This window comes from Dipodomys ordii, unplaced genomic scaffold (genome assembly GCF_000151885.1).
Source record: "Dipodomys ordii isolate 6190 unplaced genomic scaffold, Dord_2.0 Scaffold55, whole genome shotgun sequence".
Classification (NCBI taxonomy): domain Eukaryota; kingdom Metazoa; phylum Chordata; class Mammalia; order Rodentia; family Heteromyidae; genus Dipodomys; species Dipodomys ordii.
The window spans coordinates 7,543,831-7,555,412 of record NW_012267271.1 but is presented as its reverse complement, the minus strand read 5'-3'; the positions used below and the strand labels follow the sequence as shown (position 1 = coordinate 7,555,412).

The following is an 11,582-nucleotide window of genomic DNA, read 5'->3' as shown; positions in this document are numbered from 1 at the left end:
AGCGCTAGCCTTGAGCTGAAGAGCTGAGGGACAGTGCCCAGGTCTAGAGTTAAGGCCCCACGACCGGACCCAAAAAAAAACAACTAAAAAAAACAAAAATCAAAGGGAGACACCTCAGCTCTTTTGGCATTGGATTTATATGTGATCAAAGGCAGGATTTGGCTTTATGTTATTCTAGGATAAGTATTTTACTTTGTTCTCATACCTGGTACACTTAATCACTCCTAGTGTTAAACTTTTATCACTTGTTATCACTTGGCTCAGGGTTCCTTAGACTGGCCTGCTTATTAATAAAACTGATCAAGAAAGGATGCATTCTGTCATACATTTTTTTCAAGACAGACATCCTTGAGATAAGTACTCTGTGCCAGGAGAAGTCACTTTCCCAAGTAATTGCTATTCTGAAATAAATGTCTTTCTTTATGATGTCCTTGTTCAGTTTTTAGAGCACACTAATTGTTTTGGGCTAGCAAACAAGGTCAGATGGAAAAAGCTACTCTTGTTCTTTTCTTTCGTGCTGATGTCTCAGCTTATGAAGGAGTGTAAGAGTTAAAGCAAAGAAGATAGTACTTGTATGTTTTTAATAGTAACTATGAATTTAGTACAATGTTTTGTTTTTTGAATTCCTGGCTGCTGTTTATCATGCTTCATTTCCCCTAATTTATTCTGCCTCAGCAGAACTTACTGCTTAATTTCTGACTTTGCTTCTCTGTGTGTGTGTGCGTGTGTGCGCGTGCGCGCGCGCGCACGCGCTCCTGTGCACATGTACCAGTACTTGAACTCAAAGCCTGATGCTCTTGCTGGCTTTTTACTCAAGGCTGGCACTCTTAACACTTGACCCACACTTCCATTTCTAGGTTTTTGGTTGCTAATTGGAGATGAGTCTTTTGAGGCCGGGTGCTGGTGGCTTATGCCTGTAATCCTAGCTACTCAGAAGGCTGAGATCTGAGGATTGTGGTTCAAAGCCAGCCCAGGCAGAAAGTCCATGAGACTCCAATTAACCATCAGAAAACCACAAGTGGAGGGCTGAGAAGGTGGCTCAGTGGTAGAGCACTTGCCTTGCACGCCTGAGGCCCTGGGTTCGATTCCTCAGCACCACATAAGCAAAAAAGCCGGAAGTGGCGCTGTGGCTCAAGTGGTAGAGCGCTAGCTTTGAGCTGAAGAGCTGAGGGACAGTGCCCAGGCCCAGAGTTCAGGCCCCATGACCGGACCCAAAAAAAAGAAAACCACAAGTGGAGCTGTGGCTCAAAGTAGTAGAGCACTAACCTTGAGCAGAAAAGCAGAGACAGTCCCCAGGCCCTGAATTCAAGCACGGTGACCAACAAGAACAACAAAAGAATAGTTTCTTGGATTTGCCTGCCCAGTCTGGCTTCAAACAAGATCCTCAGTCTCCTAAGTAGTTAGGATTACAAATGTGAACCACTAACATCCAGCACTAGACCTCTTTCCTTCCTTCCCTTTCCTTCCTTCCTTCCTTCCTTGCTTTCTTTCTTTGTATGCCTAAATTGAAACCTTAGCTTCCTAATTGTTGGGATTATAGGTGTCTACCACCAAACCCTAGACTGGTTTTGGTTCTTTTTTTTTTTGTCAGTTGTGGGGCCTGAACTCTGGGCTTTGGCGCTGTCCCTCAGCTCTTCAGCTCAAGACTAGCGCTCTACCACTTGAGCTACGGTACTACTTTTGGCTTTTTCTGCTTATGTGGTGCTGAGGAATCAAACCCAGGGCCTCATGCATGCAAGGAAAGCATTCTACCACTAAGCCATCTTCCCAGCTCCCTGGTTTTGGTTCTTATAAAGAATCCATGGCTACTTTAGTAATTTCATTTGAGTTTGCATGTACTTATGCTTAGACATTTTAGGCTTGTTTAATTGAGCCATCGGAAAGTGCTGGATTTTCTGAGTGCTGGTGGCTTATGACTGTAATCCTAGATATTCAAGAGGCTGAGATCTGAGGATCACAGTACAAAGCCAGTCTGGGCAGAAAAGTCTATGAGACTGTTCTCCAAGAAACCACCAAAAAAGCTGGAAGTAGAGCTGTGGTTTAAGTGCTAGCTTTGAGGAAAAAAAAGATGTTAGGGATAGTGCCCAGACCCTGAGCTCAAGCCCCAGGACTGGCAAAAGAGAAAAAAAAAAAGTACTGAATTTATCATCTTGTTTTTAAATGATGGTTGACGGCAAACAGATTAGCAACTACATGGCCTCCTTTTCTATCTACAGAAATAAATCATGGTACTTGGAGTAAGACAGAAACCCAGAGATTAATCAAGGCAGTTGAAGACGTAATTCTGAAGAAAATGTCTCCTGAGGAATTACAGGATTTGGATTCTAAACTTCAAGAAAGTCCTGAATGTCGCCTGTCAATTGTCAGGGAGAAACTCTACAGGGGCATATCATGGATAGAAGTGGAGGCCAAAGTAGAAACCAGGAACTGGATGCAGTGCAAAAGTAAGTGGTAAGTTTTTAAGACTTCTTATGTACATTTCAGCAGGATTCTCTTGCCCTCACTGCCAGTCTCCTGTAGGCTCTTTTCTTTTTGTTTAGAGTGGGTGGAAGGTGAGGTTGCCAGGAATATGTCCATAATAACTTACATGTCATCTCCACATGATTGCATCTCTGGTCTACTACTCCAGGCTGTTTCAGTACCAACATCTCATTTAAATGAGCCCTGAGCCATGTACTGGTGGCTCATTCCATAAACCTAGCTACTCAGGAGGCTGAGATCTAAAGATTTTAGTTCAAAGGTAGCCCAGATAGAAAAGTCCATATACTCTTTATCTCTGGTTAACCAGCAAATGCCCCAAATGTAGGTGTGGCTCAAATGGTAAAGTACTACTCTTGAGCAAAAAAGCTGAGGGACAGCACCTAGGCCCTGAGTTCAAATCCCACTACCAAGGAATGAATAAGGAACATCTTGCTGAAGAATCCACACATTTAGGGTAACATGCAAGATGTAGTGTGTGTGTGAGACACAAGCACGCGTGCGTGCATGCGTGTGTTTGCACCAGTACCAGAACTATTCTTTCTCAGCCTTCTTGTTTATGGTTGGCACTCTATTACTTGAGTTATGCCTCCAGACCAGCATTTTTGCTGGTTAATTGGAGATGATGTCTCTCAGATTTTCCTGCCTGGGCTGACTCTAACCATTATCCTCCAGATCTCAGTCTCCTGCTAGCCTCAGCTAGAATCACAGGTGTGAGCCACCAACACCTGGTTTCAAGATTGTTTTTTTTTAATTTGGGGCAAAAATTAGGAAACTTAAACTCTAAACTTAGGTTAGTTTGTGCAACATTGCCATGAATGCTGAAGAGCAGGCTGTAGGTGCTGTGCATCTCCTCGATCAGAATTGCAAATGGGAACCCCTGCTTTCACTATATTTGATGTCAGTATAATTTGTGGAGGAGATGGGGAAAAACAAGTCGTTTAAGGATACAGGTGGACCTGTTGCAACAATGAGAAGTACAAGTTGTCATGTCGAAAATGAACTTTACAACTTCGGTGGGGGGGGGGTGCTGGGAAGGGATGTGAAGCATAAACAAAGGAAGAGGCTGCAATGCTTGATAAGAAATGTACTCATTATCTTGCCCATGTAATTGTAACCCCTCTGTACAGTATGTTTACAAAAAATAAAAATTAAAAAACAAAAGAATTGCAAATGGGAGGCTTGATGGTCTGTTGGCCCAATTGTGGAAGCCTTTGGTCAGTCATCTAACTGCAGGTGCTCTCACCAGGATGCCAGGCAGCCTCCCAGCCCCCAGCTCCAGGTGCTGGAGGGATCATCAAGCCATTAAATACTTACTATATTTGTCCTTTTTGGTGTCCCAGACACTGCTGGTGGTAATAAAAGCAATATCTGTTTTATAAACAATCAAAAATAAATTGAGTTTATATTGTTTCCTTTAGTGACTATTTATAGGGGTCTTTTTTTTTTTTTTAAATACGGATGGCCTCCTGAATTTGCATGCCATCCTCGCACAGGGGTCATGCTAATCGTCTCTGTATCTTTCCAATTTTAGTATATGTTCCGTCAAAGTGAGCATAGCTTATTCTTTTTTTTTCCTCCCTTTTAAACAGTTCTTACGAAAACTTTATACTATACACTAACATAGAACTCCTCGTAGCTGTCATCCAGTCTCAGTCATTGGATTTCTTTTTTATTTTTGTCAGTCATGGGCTCGGACTCCAGGCCTGGGTGCTGTCCCTTCCTTCTTTCACTCAAGGCAAGTGCTCTACCACTTTGAGACATAGCGCCACTTCTGGTTTTCTGGTGATTAGACATAAGAGTTTCACAGACTTTCTTACCCAGGCTGGCTTTGAACTGTGATCCTCAAATCTCAGCCTCCTGAATAGCTAGGATTACAGGCATAAACCACCAGTGCCCAGCATCATTGGCTTTCATTTTATTTTTCTTTCCTTTTTCAAATAGATATGTTCTTAGTAATGAACAAATAAGATGGAAAGGTAGAATTGGTTCTGAATGAGGACAGTTTGGATGAGAAAATGTAGGACATTCTAGTAGAAACTTTTTTTTAGTAGATCTAAATGTATTTTTCTTTCTTTTAATGTAGGATGGAAATTCTCACCAAGAGGATGACTAATGGCAGGCTCCCTCACCGGGGAGTCAATGCTCTACAGGCCAAAATCAACCTCATTGAAAGGTATGGATAGAAATGGATACTGGGGGGCTGGGAAGGTGGCTCAGTGGTAGAGTGCTTGCCTTGTATGCATGAGGCCCTGGGTTCAATTCCTCAGCACCACATAAGCAAAAAGCTGGAAATGGCACTGTGGCTCATGTGGTAGAGTGCTAGCCTTGAGCTGAAGAGCTGAGGGACAGTGCCCAGGCCCAGAGTTCAGGTCCCACGACTGGCCAAAAAAAAAAAAAAAGGAAATGGATACTGGTTTTGTTTTGTTTTTGGTGATACTGGGGTTTGAATTCAGGGCCTTTCACTTGCTAAGCAGACATTCTACCATTTAGGCCATATCACAGCTCTTTTTCTGCTAATTATTTTTCACATAGGGTCTCACTTTTTACCTGGGCCAACTCACACTCTGATCCTCATATTTTCACTTCCCTCATAGCTGGGATAACAGATGTGAGTCACTATGCTCATCTATTTTCTTGGTTGAAACAGAAACTTACAAACTTTTTGCTCAGGCTGACCCACATTCCTTCTGATCACAGCCTCTTAAGTAGCTTAATTTACCAGTGGGAGCCACTGCACCAGCTTCACTTCATATTGTTTTGTCTAGTTTCTCTCAAGCCAAAGAGTAGTTGTTGCCACAGTAGAGACTGTGGCTTCATTGCCAGAGGTTAAATCCCTGCTCTAGCACCTTCCACATACATTTCTGTGGGCACACAATCTGCCTCTGAGTCTCTGTTAACTTGTCCTAAATGAGGACAGTGACACTGAGACGTCCCATCTCCTTAGTAGTATTGGGGAGATAGGGTGAAATGCTCTATGGAAAATGTACTGTGTATACTGTGGGGTCAGTTTCCTCTGTGGAGGTTTTCCTGCCCATTAGGAAATGGAGATAGAAAATCCAGACAGCCTTGCAGCTCTGCAGCAGGAGTTTTCTATTGTCATCATTGCTTGATCTTTGGTGTTTTGCTTTTTTTTTTTTTTTTCTGGTCTAGGGACTTGAACTTGGGGCTAGGCACTGTCCCTGAGCTTTTGATCAAGGCTAGAGATGCTTGAGACACAGGTCCATTTCTGGCTTTTTGGTGGTTAATTGGAGGTAAGAATCTCAGATACATTTTTGCTGGAGCTGGCTTGGAACCATGATCCTCAGATCTCAGCCTCCTTGAGTAGCTAGGATGACAGATGTGAGCCGCTGGTGCCTGGCTTAGTCTTTGGCTTTGTCCTTGAGTTGCTCTTTGGTGCAGAATAAAGTGTTTTGAAGGAAGAGGAGACATGGGCCTGTTTTGTAAAGGCTGGAAGTCTGGTAGACCAAGCTCTTGTTTACAAAGTAATAACAAAGACCAGCAGCATGCTCTGGGGCTCTGGCCACCCAGCCCAGCTTCCTTGATCCTACTCTGTCAGGAGCCTGCTCTGAGTTCATTGCTGTGCTTCCTATTCTCTCTGCTAGTCCTGCTGCCCATCTTCCACTCTTCTTCCTCTGCTGGTGAGAGCTTGGAGCAGAAGATGTGAGGGAGCATCACTGAGAGGTGCACTCTTGGCACCACCTGGTACTCATGAGTGAGCTTGTCTCAGGAGTCAGGGGGGCTGGGGAAGCTAATCCTCTGAGCTCAGCAGATAGGGTTGAGGGTTATTATAGATGAGTAGTGCATATGTTAGTATCACTGCAGTGTGTCACCTTGTAAGTGCTGAGTACAGATAAGCTGAGTACAGTCACTGTGCGTTGATTGGAGGGATAGCCTTCCAGTTCATCTCCCTAGCTCACTCACTCAGTGAACTTCAGCTGACTTGGATGCAGGTAGGCATGAAGGGGCTAAACCAGATGGAAGCACCAGTGCCCTCCAGCTCCTGCCATTCTGTGAGAACTGGTAATGTCTGTCTGCTGAAATTATTGTGTTCTGTCTTGCAGGTTGTATGCCCTGAATGTGGAAGATGCTAATGAAATAGATTGGGAAGTTCTTGCTGGTGCCATTGGGTAAGACCTTGTGTTCCACTGGATGGTAATTGAAGGCAATGACTCAGTAAATGACTAGAATAAAGGATGGTGTACAAACCAGAGTTAAAATAAATCTTGTTTGTAAGAAAATCAATCTGATTCAACATAGAGTAGAAAGGGTCTTAGAAACAAAGTGTGTGTGTGTGTGTGTGTGTGTGTGTGTGTGCTGGAGCTTGAACTCAGGGTGTATGTGTGTGTACGGGAGCTTGAACTCAGGGCCTAGGCCCTATACTTTAGCTTTTGTGCTCAAGGCTAGCACTCTACCACTTAGCCACAGCTTCACTTCCTTTTTTCTTTTTTTTTTGTCAGATGTGGGGCTTGGACTCTGGGCCTGGGTGCTGTCCCTGAGCTCTTCAGCTTAAGGAGTGTGCTCTTCCACTTGAGCCACAGCACCACTTCTGGTTTTCTAGTGGTTAATTGGAGATAAGAGTCTCATGGACTTTCTTGCCTGGGCTGGTTTTGAACTGCGATCCTCAGATCTCAGCCTCCTGAGTAGCTAGGAATCCAGGCATGAGCCACCAGTGCCCAGCTAATTGAGACTCTTATCTCTAACCACCAGAAAACTGGAAGAGGCACTGCTGTGGCTCAAAGTGGTAGAGTGCTAGCCTTGAACAAAAAGAGCTCAAGGACAGTATTCAGGCCGTGAGTTCAAGCCCCACAACTGGGGCTAGCTTCAGACTGCAACCCTCAGATCTCATCCCTCTGATTACAGGCATGAGCTACTGGTGCCAAGCTACAAGGAGGTCCACTTAAAAACATCTATCTAAAGGGCTTGGAAGGTGGCTCAATGGTAGAGTACTTGCCTTGCATGGATGAGGCTATAGGTTCGATTCCCTAGCACCACATAAGCAGAAAAAGCCAGAAGTGGCATTGTGGCTCAAGTAGTACTTTATTCTGGCTTAAATATTAAGAGTTGAGAAACATCAAAATAAACTCAGCTGTAGAAAATATTTAAATAGGCCGGGCACTAGTGGGAGGCTGAGATCTGAAGATCATAGTTCAGAGCCAGCCTGGGCAGGACAGTCCAAGAGACTCTTCGCTCCACCAGAGAACCAAAAGTGGCACTGTGGCTCAAGTGGTTGAGTGCTTGCCTTGAGCTGAAGAGCTGAGGGACAGTGCCCAGGCCCAGAGTTCAAGCCCTGCTACCAACCAAAAAAAAAAAGAAGAAGATTTAAATAGTAAAGAGAACACTCCTGTGTGGTAGTGCACTTTACAATCCTAGCAATTTATGACTTGATTGTTCTTGTTGCTCTAAACTGAAATGTAAATTGAAAATGTACCAAAATATTATAAGTATTCTTTTTAGCTTTGTAATGTAAAAAGTCAGGATTTAGGAATGTATCTGAATGGCTGTGGTCTAGAGTGTGGTCTGGGGAGTTAGATAACCAGGAGGAGGCCCAGCTCTGTCTTCCAGTCACTCTGTCTCAGTTTATTCCTCTCCAGAACACAGGGGAAGAGTGGTGGCTCCTTTCTACAGTGGTTATGAGGGTCATTTATTACAAGGTTGGACTTCCTAAGGCTGGGCCACATCCAAGGCAGGGATAACTTCAACCATTCTTCATGTGAACATAGCCATCTTGTACTATTCAGTTTCTCTTTTTGGTTTAGTGTTTTGGTTTTTAGTGCCTTTCATGTTTGTTTTACACCATCATATTTATGAACCTATTGATGGTCAGGAACAGGATAAGAAAATTGTAGATGTCCATATAGTTAGAAAATTGCTTATACAATTATTGACATGATAGATTTTTAACTGACTTTTGAAAAAATTTTTCCTTTTTAAAGTGATGTGCCTCCATCTTACGTTCAAACTAAACTTTATAAGCTGAAAGCTGCCTATGTTCCCTTTTGGCAGAAAAAGACTTTTCCAGGTTAGTATGCCTAGTGTTTGTTTTGTTACAAACAGGATGTTGTGCTGTAGGCTGTGTATGTCATTAGACTGGTGACTTCAGTCATAAAATGGTGTGAATGTGGGACTGGGATTGTGGCTTAGTGGTAGAGTGCTTTGCTAGCAAGCATGAAATCCTGACTTCAATTCCTCAATATCACATACACAGAAAAAGCCAGAAGTGGCTTTGTGGCTCAAGTGGTAGAGTACTAGCCTTGAGCAAAAGAAGCTCAGGTATAGCATACAGGCCCTGAGTTCAAGCCCCAGGACTGGCAAAAAAAAAAAAAGGTGTGAATGATGTCAGAATCTGCCTGACAGGGCTTGCAAAGTGTGATCATGTCCCTTGGGCAGGAGCTCTGTGTGCTCCTGGTCTGACTGTCCTGGGCACTTATGCACACATCCTACAATCACACGCATTACCTAACATAACACACAGACACCACAGAATGTGTCAGATGCCCACTTCCTGTTTTGTAGCCATCTCAGGGTGGTTTAGTCTTGTTTGTCTGTGTGGCTTCCTGGGTCTCATCCAGACCTGTCAGACCCTAACCTCCAAGCTGAGAGCAACCACAGGCATATCCCCTGTACTGTCCAATGGCAGTGTGTACCTGCAGCCACAGGTGGGGATACTTGAACCTGGCATATGAAGAGGAAGGACTTGGCATTCAGCAGATATTACCACCTATGCTTACATTCTTGGTGCCTCTGTGACTTTGGGCAAATCTTAGAAGGTTATATGCCTTCAACTCCTCATTGGGAAAATGGCTTCAAAGTACTTACCTGATAGGATTGTTGTGAGGGTTTAATTGAAGTGAAGAGAATAGGATTGCATGTTGTAATAAGAGCAGTGCAGTGTGCCAGTATTCCATAACCTTTGGTATGTGTGTTGAGGGGATACTTGAACTCAGGGGCTGATCTGTCCCTTAGCTTTTTTGCTCAAGGCTGTGATGTTCTACTACTTAAGCCACAGTTCTACTTCTGGCTTTTATTTTCTGATTACTTGGAGGTAAGAGTATCACACAGTTTCTGCTCACTCTGGCTTTGAACCAGGATCCTAAGATCTCAGCCTTCTGCTTAACTAGGATTATATGTGTGAGCCACAGGCATCTGTCTGTCCTATACCCTTTGACTTGGATAAGGGGTTTTGTACAAGCAGCTTCAAACTTTGATTTCTTTTCTGTAGAGATCATTGACTACCTTTATGAGAATAGTCTACCTTTGTTTAAAGAACAATTGGAAAAGAAGATAGAGAAAGAAGGCACCAAAATTCCAACTCCCTCAACACCAAAGCAGGATTTCCTATTTAAAGATATCTTCTACTGTGACGAAGATAGTGAGGGAGAAGGCATGGAGGAGCACAGTTAACTGGAGGTGACTATTGTCCTTGTTCTTTGTTTATATGGATGTATATTTCCAACACCATGATGAAATACTTGAGATCAACTTACACGGAGAAAAGGTTTATTTTGGATCACAAGTCTCTGTGTTTCAGTCCATGGTCTGTGGACCTGTGGTAAGGCAGCACATCATGGCTGGAACAGACACTGGCCTCATGTCCAGGAATGAGAAGAAAACAAGGTTTAGGGAGGGGTCCCATAATCCTCTTCAAGGTACACCCCAGGAACCTCTTAAAAGACCTCCTAGAAGCCTAATAATACTACGCTGGGGCCCCTGTCTTTAATTCGTGGGGCTTTGAGAGACCTTCCAGATCCATACAATAGCAGGGAGTGAAGTTCTGTTTAGTTCTGGTGTTTAATTCTGGTGTTTAATTAATAAAGAATGTGCATTGGCTAGAGGTGGGACATGAGTGGTAATTTTTGTTGATTCACATTCATATTGAATGAGTTGATTGAATATTTCTGTACTATTGTTTTGACAGTACTGACAGGAACAGCTCTGTGAAGCCACGCCAGCCCAGTCCCTCTCACTGCAGCAAGGGGTAGCGTCCCATCCTGTGACTGTTTTCCCTATGTGGGTGCCACTGTGCATGTTCAGCAGAATTGAGGAAGCCGACTGTCTCTGAAACGTGCCATTCTGCCTGTTTTTCCAGACACTCAGATGTGCATCCTCAGGGTGGCAAGTTCGAGGATGTGGATCTGCTCTTCCCTCACTCAGTATCTGTTGTGCTGTCTCTGCCTTGTGTACATTTCCTTATCCTGAGCAGGACACTGACCTCTGATCTGCTTCTCACGGAAATTATCCACTCTGAGCAAGTCACTGAATGATATTTTCAGTTATATTAATTACAGAATAAAATGAAGTGCTAGTCATGGTATAAGTAGGAGGAATATGATTATGATTCAAGGCCAATCCAAGCAAATAATGTGAGGCCCTACCTGGAATTAGAGCAAAAAATATTTTTTAAAAGCTTAGCGCCAGGCGGTGGGGGTTCATGCCTATAATCCTAGCTACTCAAGAAGCTGAGATCTGAGGATCACAGTTCAAGGCCAGCCCAGGCAGGAAAGTCCATGAGACTCTTATTTCCAGTTAACAACCAGAAATCTGGAAGTGGTACTGAGGCTCAAGTGGTAGAGCACTTGCCTTGAGCTGAAGAACTGAGGGACAGTGTCCAGGCCCAGAGTTCAAACCCCACAACCCAGCAACAACAAAAAAAGCGTAAGGCATGGCTTAAGTGGTAAAGCGCTTACCTAGCAAGCTTAAGGCCTTGAGTTTGAGCCCTAGAACCTTCCTTTGCGGGGGAAGGGGGTAGGAATCAACTGTAGATGCAAAGCATGGTGACATAGGCCTATGATCGCAGCAATCTAGGCTGAGAAAAGAAGATTGCAAGTTTAGGACTAGTCTGAGCTACATAAAATGAGACATTCCCTAAAAAATAAAAAAAATTTTAAAAAACCTGCTAAATGAGATAAAAGAACCATCTGGGGAAGGGTAAATTGCCTGGGTTGGGGCAGTATAACAAGGTTGCTGTTACCTGTGCTCCTGTCCCTATACCTGTGTCTCAGGGGACATAGTAACTGCTGCTTCCTCTTGCCGTGTAAAGAGTCCCCAGTCAGCCCTTAGCAGAACCTGGCTCTGTATAACCGGTGTTTGGGAAGTTGGTGCTG

At 43.8% G+C, this 11,582-nt stretch overlaps 1 protein-coding gene across 2 annotated transcripts in view; it reads left to right on the top strand.

Annotated features, from left to right (window-relative positions):
* Positions 1 to 10,937, top strand: part of Ttf1 (transcription termination factor, RNA polymerase I) — a 31,998-nt gene extending 21,061 nt beyond the window's left edge. The window contains exons 6-11 of one of the 2 annotated variants that reach the window (XM_013021235.1): positions 2,217 to 2,451; positions 4,565 to 4,654; positions 6,543 to 6,608; positions 8,415 to 8,500; positions 9,701 to 9,888; positions 10,397 to 10,937. In XM_013021235.1, coding sequence (XP_012876689.1) covers positions 2,217 to 2,451; positions 4,565 to 4,654; positions 6,543 to 6,608; positions 8,415 to 8,500; positions 9,701 to 9,882 — 659 coding nt within the window. In that variant the 3' untranslated portion in view covers positions 9,883 to 9,888; positions 10,397 to 10,937. The remainder of the gene's footprint in view (positions 1 to 2,216; positions 2,452 to 4,564; positions 4,655 to 6,542; positions 6,609 to 8,414; positions 8,501 to 9,700; positions 9,889 to 10,396) is intronic. The other variant, XM_013021234.1, reaches the window with a different exon arrangement.
* The last annotated feature ends 645 nt before the right edge of the window (positions 10,938 to 11,582 follow it).